This window comes from Phyllobates terribilis, unplaced genomic scaffold (genome assembly GCF_046119375.1).
Source record: "Phyllobates terribilis strain yellow unplaced genomic scaffold, ASM4611937v1 Scaffold_259__1_contigs__length_2703414, whole genome shotgun sequence".
In the NCBI taxonomy this organism is placed as follows: Eukaryota; Metazoa; Chordata; class Amphibia; order Anura; family Dendrobatidae; genus Phyllobates; species Phyllobates terribilis.
This window is the reverse complement of record NW_027363019.1, coordinates 885,116-902,834: the sequence shown is the minus strand read 5'-3', so window position 1 is coordinate 902,834 and position 17,719 is coordinate 885,116. Positions and strand designations below refer to the sequence as shown.

At 42.6% G+C, this 17,719-nt stretch overlaps 2 protein-coding genes across 2 annotated transcripts in view; both read right to left on the bottom strand.

Moving 5' to 3' along the window:
* The window catches only part of LOC141219289 (uncharacterized), a 37,790-nt gene extending 34,773 nt beyond the window's left edge, over positions 1 to 3,017 (bottom strand). The window contains exon 1 of the mRNA XM_073666061.1: positions 1,918 to 3,017. Within this exon, the coding sequence (XP_073522162.1) occupies positions 1,918 to 2,982 (1,065 nt within the window). The 5' untranslated portion in view covers positions 2,983 to 3,017. The remainder of the gene's footprint in view (positions 1 to 1,917) is intronic.
* A 7,185-nt stretch (positions 3,018 to 10,202) lies between these two features.
* LOC141219288 (gastrula zinc finger protein XlCGF66.1-like) lies at positions 10,203 to 15,352 on the bottom strand. The gene is made up of 5 exons (XM_073666060.1): positions 15,167 to 15,352; positions 14,662 to 14,847; positions 14,292 to 14,415; positions 13,793 to 13,874; positions 10,203 to 10,215 (listed from the first exon to the last, which is right to left on the bottom strand). Exons 1-5 carry the CDS (start codon positions 15,350 to 15,352, stop codon positions 10,203 to 10,205), a joined length of 591 nt encoding a protein of 196 aa, XP_073522161.1.
* Between the last annotated feature and the right edge of the window lie 2,367 nt (positions 15,353 to 17,719).

Sequence of the window (17,719 nt, the reverse complement as noted above, 5' to 3'; positions counted from 1 at the left end):
TTGATAATTGCCAATAATTTCCATCTATTGTCTATTCCATTTGCACAACAGCATGTGAAATTGATTGTCAATCAGTGTTGCTTCCTAAGTGGACAGTTTGATTTCACAGAAGTTTGACTTACTTGGAGTTATATTCTGTTGTGTAAGTGTTCCCTTTATTTTTTTGAGCAGTGTATATTTTATATAATGAGACTAATATGATTATATGAATGTTTGTAGTTTTCTTCATTTTTATTTCATTGTGATGTCATTTCCTTGTTTTTTTTCTATATAAATGTTGTATTTCTATGTGATTGGCCACAATTGACAAAAGCTCTGGAGGAGCTGAAACGTTTTGCAGATCTGTGGATGTGGAATAAATGATTGACTACAGGTGAGTGCCGGGATCTCTTTCCTTTCCCTCTCCATTACTAACCTGAGGGCATGAAGACAGCTGTGTTTTTTGACAAATCACAGCTGTCATCAACCCTAACCACCATTACACCGATTGCCACCGCACCAGGGCCATCGTGAAGAGCCGTGCAAAGCACCTGAATTGGTGCGCCATTTCTGAGGCGGCTGAGGGCTGGTATTTTTAGGCTGGGAAGGGCCCAATAACCGAGGACCTTCCCACCCTGATAATATCCGCTCACAGCATATGTGACCATAGGGGTAATGTAGACATACTTGCACACATGTCCATTTGGGTCTGGGGGTCTCTGCTGTGCATTAGACACTATGATGTGTATAAGAAGCCGGTTACTGGTGATTTATTATGTCATGAAGAAGAACTGAACACAAATACCAGGTAGAAACGCAGAGATGTTTTGCTCCTATCTGTTTTTTAATGTTTCTATGATTTTAATTTGGATTTTTCAATAAAAGTTTTTGGTTTTATTCACACTGGAAAACAAGTGCTGGATTATCAGTAACTTTCTTTGTCCTGTCCATTCCTTCCCAACTGTGATTTTCCCTCCGAGCACTTCCCATGGATCTCACCAAGCATTGAGAGATGAGCTGAAAGCAGACAATGTTTTCTATAGAGGAATGGCAGACATGGGTGTTGTCCACATAGAAAGCCTCTCCTAAATCCCATGCACAAAAAAGCCGCCCTACAATCTGCCAGGACACATGCGGAAACATATGAAGACTCCTGGGACTTTATACTCTGGAGTGATGAGACCAAGATAAAGGTTTTTTTTGGAACTGATGGCTTCAAAACTGTATAACATTGAAGAGGTGAGGAATACAATGAGAATGCATGGTGTCTACAGTGAGACCTGGTGGTGGCCGTGTCCTTATGTGCGGCTGCATGAGGAGCTACATTTCATTGATGGTATCGTGAATTCACAGATGTTCTGCTCTGTAGTGACAGAAAAGATGCTGCCATCACTCTGTTCCCTTGGTAGGCCACTGTTACATTTCTGAAGAACAGGGTGACAGTGATTTTGTGGCCAAGTGTCTCCTGATCTGAACCCAACCAAACACCTATGGGGGATTCTGAAGAGACAAGTTGTCATCGCTCCATCCAGCATCCAGGCTCTAAGAGCTCGTTATTGAAAAAGAGAAAAAAGATAGATGTAGTATTGTCACTAACTTGTTCATTCCAGGCCTAGAAAACTTGGTGCCGTCCTTTAAAATTATGGAGGCCATACAAAATAATAGATGTAGTAGCTTTTGATGTGGGGTGTACTCATTTTTGCATCAACTAATTTGAGTAAAACTGAAGATTTTGTAATGAGAGTTATATTATTACCCTTACTTTCATGTTTTGATTACAAAAAAATGTTCTATGAAACTTAGTGTTGGCAAAATTGTAGAAATTGATCTTGTGTTCAGTGAGCTATTAAATAAAATCTTACTCATCAAAGGGGGTGTACTCATTTATGCTGAACAATGTTTATTAAACTTTATAAAACACAGTGAACATAATTACACTTTCTTTCCCATATGACTTCTCTCATGTTTTACAAGGTATGATTTATGTATAAAAGATTTCCCACATTCTGAACATGAATACGGCTTCTCTCCTGTGTGAATTCTCTCATGTGCAGCAAGAATTGATTTACGCATAAAAGATTTCCCACATTCTGAACATGAATACGGCTTCTCTGCTGTGTGACTTCTCTCATGCTGCACAAGATAATTTTTTTTTGTAAAGCATTTCCCACATTGTAAACATGAAAACGGTTTCTCCCCGGTGTGATTTCTTTGATGTTTAACAAGCTCTGATTTATATATAAAACATTTCCCACATTCTGAACAAGAAAATGGCTTTTCTCCTGTATGAATTCTGTTATGTGCAGCAAGAGTTGATTTACGCATAAAAGACTTCCCACATTCTGAACATGAATACGGCTTCTCTCCTGTGTGACTTCTCTCATGCTGCACAAGATAATTTTTTTTTGTAAAGCATTTCCCACATTCTGAACATGAATACGGCTTCTCTCCTGTGTGAGTTCTCTGATGAGTAACAAGCTGTGATTTACCTGTAAAGCATTTTCCACATTGTAAACATGAAAACGGTTTCTCCCCGGTGTGAATTCTTTGATGTATAACAAGCTCTGATTTACTTTTGAAACATTTCCCACATTCTGAACAAGAAAATGGCTTTTCTCCTGTATGAATTCTCTTATGAGCAGAAAGATTTGATTTACACATAAAAGATTTCCAGCATTCTGAACATGAATACGGCTTCTCTCCTGTGTGAATTCTCTCATGTATAACAAATTGTGATTTATATGTAAAGCATTTCCCACATTCTGAACAGGAGTATGGCTTTTTTCCTTTGTGTTTTCTGTGTGTTAAAAAATCTGAGCTTTTTGTAAATTTCTTGTCACACTGAAATCTTGAATCTACTTTGCCTCCTGGACTTTTGGTAATAATGTGAGATTGCTCAGGAGATGATTCCTCATGATTAGGAGGATTATAAGAAAGTGAAGTGCTGTGAAGTCCAGGAGGTGCAGGAAGGGTGATGAGGTTTTCTCCATTAGACTGCTTCATGAGATCTTCTTTTTTACAATTTAGTGATGAACCGTTATTCTCACAAGGATTTCCTATTAGGATGAAAGATAAATTAGATGTGTTTTTTTCTTCAACACAAAAGAGATTTCTGAATGTATTTTCTGGATCTCACAATGAAGACCCTCGTCAGTGAAAGTACCGGGAATAAGGAAGACAACTACATGCCATAACATTAACACAATGACGGGTAAAGTGAATGACACTTATAAACTGGTGACATTGGCACAAGTCAGGGGTGGCAGAGATTAGATAGCAAATAGCTCTTTAAGTGGTAATTACTGATGACAGGTTCCCTTAATGGACCTCCAGTGCCATTTCACTCTCTCAAGCTCCTTATCTTGCCCTCAGTATAGAAAAGTGTCCATGCAATTAAAGAAGTTGTCCACTACTATTAAAAATGCCCCCAATGTAATTAACCCGTTGAGAGAAGATTTTTTCTAATTACCTAGCTTTGTCTTTATTGGCTGTGAGCGGCGCTATCGCTGGCCACTCACCGGCATCACGCGACCCCCGGCTGCAGCCGGCTCTTCCTTCCCCTGATGTCACGTCAAGTGAGGCGTGACTCGGTGATGCGATCCCCGCGGTGGATGCCGGGCTGTGGGTGGGGTTTCCCCACGCGTCACACCCAGCATCCACCGCGCACTTTCCCAATGAATACAAGGTAATTGTGATGCACAAAATGTTATACAATTGAACGGTGAAGAAAAATTTTTTTTACATTTTTACCACTATAATGTTATTTTAGCCCCAGATTTTACATTTTCACAAGGGAAAATGGGTAAAAATGACCACATAATTTGTTATACAATTTCTGCTGAACGGCGCGATACCCCATATGTGTCTGTACTGTACTGCTTAGCCACATGGCGAGACTCGGGAGGGAAGGAGCAATATTTGACTCTTGGAGAACAAACTTTAGTAGAACAGTTTGCAGACTCCATATACAGAGCCCCTAAGCGTCAGAAGAGCAGAATTCCCCCGTAAGGAACAACAGTTTGGAAATTACACCCCTATGGAAATGTATCTACAGGTGTAGTGATGAATCTGACTCCATGGGTGATTTCCAGAAACGAGCAGTAATGGATGTTGCAAAGTGAAAATGCAAATATTTCATTATAGTGGCCAGTACATTGTAGTGTCCGGTACATTGCAGTGCCCTTACGTTGTAGCGCCCAGTACATGATTCCCAGCTAGTGCCTTCTGGAGAAATAAATTGTCTCTCCTCGCTACAGTAATGCCAAACATGTGGATGCTAACTGCACACGGTGGGGCTCAGGAGGAGGGGGCATTTGGATTTGGGAGTGCAGATGTCACTGGATTTCTTTAAGTGGGAGCCAAGTCACTTTTCCAGAGCCTTTGTGCTACCAGTGATATGGACACCCCCTATATTACTGTTTACAGATGAACCTGAGTGGGGACTTTTTTTTGTGGGTTGAGTAGAAGCTCTTAATGGTGGCATTTTGGGGTACAGAACATTTTGGATCATATTTATCCTGTGCTGTACGCTGAACACTTACAGTGGGTACGGGAAGTATTCAGACCCCTTTACATTTTTCACTCTTTGTTTCATTGCAGTAAATTCTAAAAAGTTCATTTATTTTTCTCATTAAAGTACACTCTGCACCCCATCTTGACTGAAAAAAAGCAGAAATGCAGACAATTTTGCAAATTTATTAAAAAATAAAAACTGAAATATCACATGGTCATAAGTATTCAAATCCTTCGCTCAGACACTCATATTTCCTTGTCCATTTCCTTGTGATCCTCCGTGAGATGGTTCTACTCCTTCATTGGAGTCCAGCTGTGTTTAATTAAACTTATAGGACTTGATTTTGAAAGGCACACACCTGTCTATATAAGACGTCACCGCTCACAGTGCATGTGAGACCAAATGAGAATCATGAGCTCAAAGGAACTGCCCAAGGAGCTCAGAGACAGAATTGTGACAAGGCACAGATCTGCCCAAGGTTTCAAAAGAATTTCGGCATTACTCAAAGTTCCTAAGAGCACAGTGGCCTTCATAATCCTTAAATGGAAGAAGTTTGGGACCACCAGGAGTCTTCCTAGACCTGGCCGTCCAGCCAAACTGAGCAATCGTGGTAGAAGAGCCTTGGTAGGAGAGGTAAAGAAAAACCCCAAGATTACTGTGGCTGAGCTCCAGCGATGCAGTAGGGAGAAGGGAGAAAGCTCACAAAAGTCAACGATCACTGCAGCCCTCCACCAGTCGGGCCTTTATGACAGAGTGGCCAGATGGAAGGATCTACTGAGTGCAAGACATATGAAACCCCTCATAGAGTTTGCTCAAAAACACATGAAGGACTCACAGACTATGAGAAATAAGATTCTCTGGACTGATGAGACGAAGATAGAACTTTTTGGTGATAATTCTAAGCGGTATGTGTGGAGAAAACCTGGCACTGCTCATGACCTGCCCAATACAATCCCTACAGTGAAACATGGTGGTGGCAGCATCATGCTATGGGGGTATTTTTCAGCTGCAGGCACAGGATGACTGGTTGCAATTGAAGGAAACATGAAAGCAGCCAAGTACAGAGATATCCTGGATGAAAACCTCTTCTAGAGTGCTGTGGATCTCAGACTTGGCCGAAGGTTCACCTTCCAACAAGACAATGACCCTAAGCACACAGCTAAAATGACAAAGGAGTGGCTTCAGAACAACTCTGTGACCATTCTTGACTGGCCCAGCCAGAGCCCTGACCTAAACCCAATTGAGCATCTCTGGAGAGACCTGAAAATGGCTGTCCACCAACGTTCACCATCCAACCTGATGGAACTGGAGAGGATCTGCAAGGAAGAATGGAAGAGGATCCCCAAATCCAGGGGTGAAAAACTTGTTGCATCATTCCCAAGAAGACTCATAGCTGTACTAGCTCAAAAGGGGCTTTTTACTCAATACTGAGCAAAGGGTCTGAATACTTATGACCATGTGATATTTCAGTTTTGTTTTTTTTAATAAATGTACAAAAATGTTTGCATTTCTCTTGTTTTTCAGTGAAGATGGGGTGCAGAGTGTACTACAATAAGAAAAAAAAATGAACTTTTTAGAACTTACCGAATAGCTGCAATAAAACAAACAGTGAAAAATGTAAAGGGGTCTGAATACTTTCCGTACCCACTGTACATCGGGGTTTCCATCTAAATCTACAAAATACATGATTCAGATGACACCCCCGAGGGATCCATTCAGAATAATGAGGCAGCAGAGTTACACCGGACTCCGTCTAGCCTCTGGTCGACTGCGCTTTTATGCACGCTGAAAAAGATGGACATCACTGGATCATAGGCCAGACGGCGTCCACAGCGCCTCATTATACGGAATCTTCCCCCGGGGTTCTGTCCGAATCGCAAGCTCAGTCATTTATATGGCAGCATGAGACTTGTGTAAGAATAATATGGAAGTAAAAGATGGAAGTAATATTAAAAAACACAATTAGGAAAATTAAAAATGTGCTTATTAAATCATTAAGAGGTGTGAAGGCGGCCCAGTTATTCATCGGTGCGCAATCGGACTCTGTACAGGAGCAGCCGCGCCATCACCGGACGCTTCTGCTGTGATGTGGACGGCGGATAAAGCTTCACTGCACCGGAGACTTCATACAATATCACACACCGGTCATCGTCAGGCGCCGCTAATCATAGTGACATGCCAATCATCATCGTCATACGCCAGTCATCATCATCACACGCCGCTAATCATAGTCACATGCCAATCATCATCGTCATACGCCAGTCATCATCATCACACGCCACTAATCATAGTCACATGCCAATCATCATCGTCATACGCCAGTCATCATCATCACACGTCACTAATCATAGTCACATGCCAATCATCATCATCATACGCCAGTCATCATCATCACACGCCGCTAATCATAGTCACATGCCAATCATCATCGTCATACGCCAATCATCATCACACGTCACTAATCATAGTCACATGCCAATCATCATCATCATACGCCAGTCATCATCATCACACGCCACTAATCATAGTCACATGCCAATCATCATCGTCATACGCCAATCATCATCACACGTCACTAATCATAGTCACATGCCAATCATCATCATCATACGCCAGTCATCATCATCACACGCCGCTAATCATAATCACATGCCAATCATCATCGTCATACGCCAATCATCATCACACGTCACTAATCATAGTCACATGCCAATCATCATCATCATACGCCAGTCATCATCATCACACGCCACTAATCATAGTCACATGCCAATCATCATCGTCATACGCCAATCATCATCACACGTCACTAATCATAGTCACATGCCAATCATCATCATCATACGCCAGTCATCATCATCACACGTCACTAATCATAGTCACATGCCAATCATCATCGTCATACGCCAGTCATCATCATCACACGCCGCTAATCATAGTCACATGCCAATCATCATCATCATCATACGCCAGTCATCATCATCACACGCCGCTAATCAGTCACATGCCAATCATCATCGTCATACGCCAATCATCACACGTCACTAATCATAGTCACATGCCAATCATCATCATCATACGCCAGTCATCATCATCACACGCCGCTAATCATAGTCACATGCCAATCATCATCGTCATACGCCAATCATCATCACACGTCACTAATCATAGTCACATGCCAATCATCATCATACGCCAGTCATCATCATCACACGCCGCTAATCATAGTCACATGCCAATCATCATCGTCATACGCCAGTCATCATCATCACACGCCACTAATGATAGTCACATGCCAATCATCATCGTCATAAACCAGTCATCATCATCACACGCCGCTAATCATAGTCACATGCCAATCATCATCGTCATACGCCAGTCATCATCATCACACACCACTAATCATAGTCACATGCCAATCATCATCGTCATACGCCAGACATCATTATCACACGCCGCTAATCATAGTCACATGCCAATCATCATCATCATACGCCAATCATCATCATCACACGCCGCTAATCATAGTCACATGCCAATCATCATCATCATACGCCAGTCATCATCATCACACGTCACTAATCATAGTCACATGCCAATCATCATCATCATCACACGCCAGTCATCATCATCACACGCCGCTAATCATAGTCACATGCCAATCATCATCGTCATACGCCAGTCATCATCATCACACGCCGCTAATCATAGACACATGCCAGTCATCATCATCATCACACGCCGGTCATTATTACACACCTGTGGAAACATCTACAGGAATCTCCTCCTTCCCGTCACTCACACACGGCTGATCCCTCCTCGTCATCGCTTCTTCTTCTGTCTCGTCCTTCACTTTATTCTTAGTTGGATCTTCCTCCTGATATATCAGATGTAACAATCAGCACAATACAAGAAACCACCAAAATCTGTGACATCTATGACCTCGATCAGAAATGTTCCCCCATATACAGATCCGGTACAGGGCTCAGCACCGTCTACCTGATGACTCTCCGGGATGTTGTGATTCTCCTCTGGACAGTCCTGGGGATACAGAGGACGGGGACATCTCTCTGGTGGATTTCTTTCTATGAATCCATCTGTAGGAAACACACAGTGACAGAATACAGTGACATGTAAAAGTTTGGGCACCAATGGTCAAAATTACTGTTATTGCGAACAGTTAAGTTGAAGATGAAATAATCTCTAAACGGCCTAAAGTTACAGATGACATTTCCTTTGTATTTTAGGCAAAACAATAAATAATAAATTATATATATTTTCATCTTTTACATTTAAAAAAAAAATTCAATAAGGGAAAATGGGCAAATGCAAAAGTTTTGGCACCCGGCAAGGTTAGTAGCTAGTAGCGCCCCCTTTTGAAAGTATCACAGCTTGTAAATGCTTTTTGTAGCCAGACAATAGTCTTTCAATTCTTATTTGAGGGATTTTCATTCATTCTTCTTTGGAGAATTCTTCCAGTTCTGTGAGATTCTTGGGTCGTCTTGCATCCTCTGCTATTTTGAGGTCTAGCCACAGATTTTCAATGATGTTCAAATCAGGGGACTATGAGGGCCATTGTAAAACCTTCAGCTTGCGCCTTTTGACGTGTGTTTAGTATCATTATCATTTGCCATCCTCTTTTCACCTCCAGCTTTTTTGCAGATGGTGTTATGTTTGCATCAAGAATTTGCTGAAATTTCATGGAATCCATTCTTCCCTCTACCCGTTCCCTGTGCCATTGGCTGCAACACAACCCCAAAGCATGATTGATCCACCACCATGCTTAATGGTTGGCGAGATGTTCTTTTCCTAAAATTCTGTGCACTTTTTTCTCCACACAACTTTGATCATTGCTCTATTTTAACCTCATCGGTCCACAAGACTTGTTTCCAAAATGCATCAGACCTTCTTAGATGTACTTTTACATACTTCTGACGCTGAATTTCATGGTGAGGTCGCAGGAGAGGTTTTCTTCTGATGACTCTTCCATGAAGGCCATATTTGTGCAGGTGTCTCTGAAGAGTACAACAATGTACCACAACTCCAGAGTCTGCTAAATCTTTCTGACGGTCTTTTGCAGTCAGGCGGGGGTTCTGATTTGCCTCTCTAGCAATCCTACCGAAAATTTGCTTGGTCTTCCAGACCTTATCTTGACCTCCACTGTTTCTGTTAACTGCCATTTCTTTATTACATTTTGAACCGAGGAAAGGGCAACTTGAAAACGCTTAGCTCATAGCCTTCTCCTGCTTTGTGGGCCTCCACCATTTTCAGAGTGCTAGACAGCGTATTAGAAGAAGCCATGGCTGCTGTTTTTTTGGCACATTGTTAGAGTAGGCTGGGTTTTTATAACACTGGCCTTTCCTAACGATGATAGTGAACGAGCCCTAACCCTAACAGGCTAAGTAAGGTCTGAATCATTGGTCAAAGTTATCTGAGCACACAAATCTCCAAGAGTAATACAAAGGAAATGTGTCATTTTTAACTTTAGGTCTTTTAGAGATCATTTCATCTTCAACTGGTCACAATAACAGTAATTTTGACCAGGGGTGCCCAAATGTTTACATGCCACTGTAGATTGTGTCATGCAATGATGGAAGCAGTAGTAGGTGACCACAGAACCGACATGACAGTCTCCCCTCCTCACCCTGCTGATCGGCCCATATTGCGGTCGCCTCTTGTACTCCATGTATAACCTCAACCTTAATATCAATCAGATCTTCACCCTAAAAAGAACAATGTAAGATGAGCTCAAATCCCATCACGTCATGGTCAGATATTGTGGGGACTTCAGTGTCATCTACCTGATGATCCTCCGGGATGTTGTGATTCTCCTCTGGACAGTCCTGGGGATACAGAGGACGGGGACATCTCTCTGGTGGATTTCTCCTCCTGGATCCATCTGTGGAGACACAGAGACTGAATACATGACCTGCCGTGTATCTGTCTATATATATTAGATTCGTCTCTCAGAACCGGTAATTCTATGTTTATGTATCAGGGAATAAATTACATTGTTGTGGTCCTCACCACTGGTACCAAGGACCCAGCACATTGTGGGCCTCAAGTATGAAGTGATAATCAGCGAGGCCAAAACCTAATGCTCTGCACTCGGAGGATGAGGACCCTGAGGAGAGGGACAGAGAAGACCCTCGTCAGTCAGATGAAGGAACCGTACTAAAAAACACAACTTCTCCAAGTCTCGTCTCCACCAGGGATGGAACCACAGAGGAGCTGGAGAAAGCTCCACATTTCCATCCAATGGTTTCTTCTCTCCTAATTCACTTTATGGAGATTGGGGGAAGGATGGTGACCATTTACCAGTGATTGTTTTTTGAGAGCTCATGATGTCACCATGAGGACACGGCCTCCCTCCTGGACAGGATCCTCTGGGACCACTAAGAGGAGAGAGCCATCCGTTCTATTAAAAGACGGGTTACCGTGTTTTTCTTCTCTAAATAGAGATAAATCTCAACATCCGCCTTGGTATAAACATTTAAATAGGCAGCAAGTTCTGCGTTTGTCTCTAAAGGAGGAAAAAAGGGCACATGTACGGCTGACGGATGAAGTCACAGAACCCGGAAGGACGGTGTTGTGGGGAGCACCCGGTACACAGCGGTTAGTACCTATCAATGTGTAGAAAGGACAACTAGAGAGCCGGCACCGGGGTCATGGGCGCTTACTGATGCACACGGGGAGCCAAGGAGAGATTGTCTGGTCAGATTCCACAGAAAAGCTCCATAATACATATTCTTCTGAACAAACATCCCTTTAAGGGAGACTTACACTTATTATTATCACCAGACCAGGATCTCAGATTGAAGTCCTTATTATTTTTGCTTTGTCTCCCAAAATTAGAACAAATGTTTTTGTATAAAAAAAAAAAAATAAATAAAAAAAATATATAATATATATATATATATAATATATCTATATATATATATATACAGTACAGACCAAAAGTTTGGACACACCTTCTCATTTAAAGATTTTTCAGTATTTTCATGACTATGAAAATTGTACATTCACACTGAAGGCATCAAAACTATGAATTACCACATGTGGAATTATATACTTAACAAAAAGTGTGAAACAACTGAAAATATGTCTTATATTCTAGGTTCTTCAAAGTAGCCACCTTTTGCTTTGATGACTGTGTTATAGCAGAAGATGAGGCCCCTCAAGTTCAAAGACCCCATCTATGCTATATAAGTCTGACAGTTATTTTAGGTGAAAACAACACCAGTTGAAATGTTCCTTCTTGTATCAATAGCGTGTCCTCCCTGGCCAGATGTTTCTTCTTGTAGCAATAATGTGTTCTTGCAAGAAGATAACGTGGCCTTGCTAGCCAGATACGTCTAATTAAATATTTTAAAGCATACAGAAACTAGCTTTCTCGCTTGTTCAGCTAAACTGTATAATCGAACCATATATGGCAAATCCGTTTCCTGCCTTCAGGGTGTATATTAACCCTGTGTTTTGTAAAAAAGTTTAGAGCATGTTTAGACACAAACATCCTGTCCTGTGTCTCATTCTCTCCGATATCGTAATCCAAAGGACAGAAGACCCAGAATGCAGTGACGACAACTGCTTTGCACACTCTTGGCATTCTCTTGATGAGCTTCAAGAGGTAGTCACCGGAAATGGTCTTCCAACAATCTTGAAGGAGTTCCCAGAGATGCTTAGCACTTGTTGGCCCTTTTGCCTTGACTCTGCGGTCCAGCTCACCCCAAACCATCTCGATTGGGTTCAGGTCTGGTGACTGTGGAGGCCAGGTCATCTGGCGTAGCACCCCATCACTCTCCTTCTTGGTCAAATAGCCCTTACACAGCCTGGAGGTGTGTTTGGGGGTCATTGTCCTGTTGAAAAATAAATGATGGTCCAACTAAACGCAAACCGGATGGAATAGCATGCCGCTGCAAGATGCTGTGGTAGCCATGCTGGTTCAGTATGCCTTCAATTTTGAATAAATCCCCAACAGTGTCAGCAGCAAAGCACCCCCACACCATCACACCTCCTCCTCCATGCTTCACGGTGGGAACCAGGCATGTAGAGTCCATCCGTTCACCTTTTCTGCGTCGCACAAAGACACGGTGGTTGGAACCAAAGATCTCAGATTTGGACTCATCAGACCAAAGCACAGATTTCCACAGGTCTAATGTCCATTCCTTGTGTTCTTTAGCCCAAACAAGTCTCTTCTGCTTGTTGCCTGTCCTTAGCAGTGGTTTCCTAGCAGCTATTTTACCATGAAGGCCTGCTGCGCAAAGTCTCCTCTTAACAGTTGTTGAAGAGATGTGTCTGCGGCTAGAACTCTGTGTGGCATTGACCTGGTCTCTAATCTGAGCTGCTGTTAACCTGCGATTTCTGAGGCTGGTGACTCGGATAAACTTATCCTCAGAAGCAGAGGTGACTCTTGGTCTTCCTTTCCTGGGGCGGTCCTCATGTGAGCCAGTTTCTTTGTAGCGCTTGATGGTTTTTGCAACTGCACTTGGGGACACTTTCAAAGTTTGCCCAATTTTTCGCACTGACTGACCTTCATTTCTTAAAGTAATGATGGCCACTCGTTTTTCTTTACTTAGAATTTGTATTATGGCAAGAAAAAAGCAGCTAACAGTCTATTCAGTAGGACTATCAGCTGTGTATCCATCTGACTTCTGCACAACACAATTGATGGTCCCAACCCCATTTATAAGGCAAGAATTCCCACTTATTAAACCTAACAGGGCACACCTGTGAAGTGAAAACCATTTCCAGTGACTACCTCTTGAAGCTCATCAAGAGAAAGCCAAGAGTGTGCAAAGCAGTCATCAAAGCAAAAGGTGGCTACTTTGAAGAACCTAGAATATAAGACATATTTTCAGTTGTTTCACACTTTTTTGTTAAGTATATAATTCCACATGTGTTAATTCATAGTTTTGATGCCTTCAGTGTGAATGTACAATTTTCAAAGTCATGAAAATACAGAAAAATCTTTAAATGAGGTCTGTCCAAACTTTTGGTCTGTACTGTATATATATATATATATATTATTTGGCAGTTTCAAATCAGGTTTTATCTCACACGGTAAACGTCAAAAGAAAAAAACACATCAAAAACACCTCCCCAAAAAGGCAATGAAAAAACAACGATCAAAAAAGTCACCAACAAAAAGGTCAGCGGCCATTCAAAAAGAGAAGCCCTCACACAGCTCCGATAACGGAAGATAAAGTGATGGGTGTCAGGAACAGTTCTGAATATTTAACCTATAAAATATATTCTAAAAAATAAACCCGACAAGTTTGGAATTGCTGTAACTGTACTGACCTGGAAAATGGCAGCGACGTCGTTCTTACCGCCCAATAAATGCTGAGAAACAAAACCCAAAAAGCAAGAAGCCCGACCACGACTGATGACGACATTGAGCCGGCACAGATTCAGAGGTATGGACGAGCGACAGCAGATTAGGAGGAAAATCAACAGTAAATTAACCCCGACTATGCTGAGTAACGTTCAGACTCCGGTACAGAAAAATACCATAGGAGAGAAGGGACAGAAGCGCTGGGACATCTGCAGACAAAATGTGACCGATGCTCTAAGGAAGGTGAAAGATTCTGAAAGAAGCCGCCGAGGACGAAGACTCAAGACTGATGAAGACGACAGCGGAGAAACCGCGACTCACAGATCAGAAGAGAATAATCAGGGAATGAAAGCTGTGAGAAAATGTAGAGAAAACCAGAGCAAGTCTGGAGAAAAATCATCTATTATAGGACGAGGCCGAGAGATGTCATCACATCCACCGGAGCCAACAAGAGTCTCCTCTCACCTGGTGATGTCAGAGGCCGGAGCTCCTCCATCATCACCTCCTGGTACCGATCCTGGTGTCCTTCTAGATACTCCCACTCCTCCATGGAGAGATAGACAGCGACGTCCTGACACCTTATAGGAACCTGACAACAACGACACCGTCATCACCCAGAATCCTCCAGTGCTGTCCTGTATAATGTCCCAGCAGTCACCTCTCCGCTCATCACCCAGAATCCTCCAGTGCTGTCCTGTATAATGTCCCAGCAGTCACCTCTCCAGTCATCACCCAGAATCATCCAGTGCCATCCTGTATAATGTCCCAGCAGTCACCTCTCCGCTCATCACCCAGAATCCTCCAGTGCTGTCCTGTATAATGTCCCAGCAGTCACCTCTCCGCTCAGCAGCTCAATCATCTTGTTGCTGAGCACTAGGATCTTCTTCTTCTTCCTTCTCTCATGTATCGGGAGGTGCGGGGGAGGCTGTGTTATGGGGTCCGGGCTCCGCCCTCCTGACTCCTGGAGATGGATGATGGGAGTCACACCCTCCCCCGGTGTCTTCCTCACTATTGTGTAATCCTGTGTATGGAGAGAGACACTTAGGGAGAAGAATTCCTTCCCGACTCCAGATCTGACAATCAGTAAAAATCCCGGGATCAATAACCGTCTCCAGTAATCTGGGGCCATAACCTGGAATATTATTACACTCAGGACAGACATCCAGGCCCCTCTACAGCTCTTATAGGGAATCCCCATGACAACTCCTCCTGGCAGAGAGCTGCACACAATCACTGCTCTTACAGTAAAGAATCCTTCTCTTCCTCTTCTGGATTTCCTCTTCCCGATGTCGGACTTGTTACATAACACAATAAAGCTGATAGAAATGTAGAGGAGTTACCTCTCCGCTCAGCAGGGAGATGATCTCCAGGGTGAAGTGTAATAATCTTCTGGTGGTCTCGTCCTCGTCCATCCTCGGGGGGTCATTCAGGAGAAGGAGTGATGAACACTGGATCAGCTGGAGGGATCTCGTCCTGCCGGCGTCTTTACAATAAAAGGAGAAGATGAAAATAGAGGACAACATCATTTGCGATACATTCCTGCTAATCGTTATTGGCACCTGTCAGCAGGATTGTGCTCAGTAAACTACATACACTGTCAGGAGGGCGACATTACACTGATTAATATGACACCTTGGTTGATGAAATCCGTCTTGTGGTTCTTGTGTAATCTTTACTTTCAGTTTGGAGATAATGATATGCTCGTGCTCCGGTGCAGCCTATGGGGGGCGCTCTATCTGGGTTTCTGCTTACATATTCATCTGTATGCTCTTATGACAGCTCACTTATCGTTCACTGACCTGCCTCCTATTTTACATAATGCATCTAGTAGTGCGTGGCTAGGTAAAATAGGAGGCAGGTCAGTGAAGGCACAGTGAGCTGCCATAAGAGCATACAGGTGAATATGTAATCAGAGCACCAGATAGAGTGCCCCCCACAGGTCGCCCTGGAGCACGAGCATATCATTATCTCCAAACTGAAAGTAAAGATTACACAAGAACCACAGGACGGATTTCATCAAAAAAGGTATCATTTTAATCAGTGTAATGTCGCCTACCTGACAGTCTATGTAGTTTACTAAGCACAATCCTGCTGACAGGTGCGCTTTAAGTACATAATGTGGAATATCTCCTGAAAAAAATGAATAAAGTGAAACAGTTTTTTGTATAGAGACTCATGTTAAATACAAAAGAGCAAATGATAATTTAAAACAAAAACCAATGGGAGGGAAAAATAGAAAAATCTGAAGCTTTCTGTGTCACTGGTATTTCCACCTTTACCTTAATTTAGTATGGAAACACATTTTGACTCACCTGTGGTAAATCACAAAAGAGATTCTCCTTTGATTGTCAGTGCCCATGTGACAAGAATTAGCCAATGAATGATGACTTCAGTGTTTTAAAAAGCCACATGGTAGGCCCCGTTCCTTTGTCGCAATGGTGAAGACAAAGGAGCTGCCTGAGGACATCAGAACTGCTATTAGCAAACACAAGACTTCCAAAGGGTAGAAGGCCATCTCCAAAAACCTTGGTATCCCAGTTTCAACAGTGCGCAATGTCATTAATAAGTTTGCCAAGCATGGAACCATCAAGAACCTCCCTGGAAAGAGGAAAATTGGCAAAAGAGGTCTTCAAAGATTGGTGGAAATAGTGGAAAAAAACCATCACGTCAAACATCCAAATACCTGAAGGCCAACCTGGAATAGTCTGGGGTCATGGTTAAAACAAGTACCATACGCCGCACACTAAACCAAGCAGAGCTTTATGGGCGAAGGCCAAGGAAGAAACCATTGCTGAATAAAAGACATAAAAAGGAACGACTGATCTTTGCCAAAGAGTACTTTGACAAGCCTCAATCCTTCTGGGAAAATGTTCTGTGGACAGATTAAACAAAAATAGAGCTTTTTGACAATGCAAAGCAACAGTTTGTTTACAGACGACGCAATGAAGGTTATATAAGGAAAGAAAATCCCGGCACTCATGTGTTAATGATTAATTTGTTTATTCCACAACTCACAATGTGAGTTGTGGAATAAACAAATTAATCATCAACATGTGAGTGCCGGGATTTGCTTTTCCCAGAAACACTGTTTTCCACGTGCACCACCCCAGCTGTACGGAGTGCTGACTAGATTCTTTTGATATAAGGAAAGAAAACCTTACCAACACTTAAGCATAGTGGAGGATCCACAATACTGTGGGGTTGCATTGCAGCATCTGGTACTGGAGGCCTTGACCATATCACAGGAATCATGAAATCTAAGAATTATCAAGAGGTTTTAGAGCGAAATTGTTATGATCTGCAACAAGTACTAAGCAAAGATAGGGGAAAGCTGTCCCTACAGTAAGACTAAGCTGAATCCCTACGATGTAGCAGGCAGCCTGTTCCTAGTGAACAGACCTGCCTTAGTCCTCGGCTAGTCAGAACGAAGACCTATAGAATAAAGGGAGGGGTCCCTAAAAGAACTAAGGACTGGGACAAAAATGGGACACCTCCTAAACAGAGAAGTTGTTGCAGAACACAAAAAGACAAACTGACAAAAATGTACTAGAGGTCCCAGAGGACCAAGCGAACTTGATAGAGAAACGCACCGAAGCACCAGGCTAGAGAAACAGTCAAACACTGAAGTCCAGCACAGCCACAAGGGCGGAGCTGGAATATAAAGGCAGATGGTCACATGACCGCAAAACACAAGATGGAAAAAACAAACAGGAGGGTTCTAACAGAAATGTCCTACCCAGTGAAAGAAAATTTGGTTTGAGTCAAAGATCATGGGTCCTCCAGCAAGACAATGACCCAAAGCACATATCCAAAAGGGTTGAAAAAGAAAAAACATGGACTGTTTTATAATGGCCAGCAACGAGTCCAGACCTCAATCCCACTGAAAATCTTTG

Excerpts from the sequence above, each read along its gene's own strand:
- LOC141219288 (XM_073666060.1), bottom strand. The coding sequence starts at position 15,352 with ATGATGTTGTCCTCTATTTTCATCTTCTCCTTTTATTGTAAAGACGCC. Across the intron at positions 14,848-15,166 it reads TCTCCCTGCTGAGCGGAGAG|GATTACACAATAGTGAGGAA; the intron begins GTAACTCCTCTA and ends CTCCATACACAG. Across the intron at positions 13,875-14,291 it reads CCGGCCTCTGACATCACCAG|TCGTGGTCGGGCTTCTTGCT; the intron begins GTGAGAGGAGAC and ends TGTCGTCATCAG.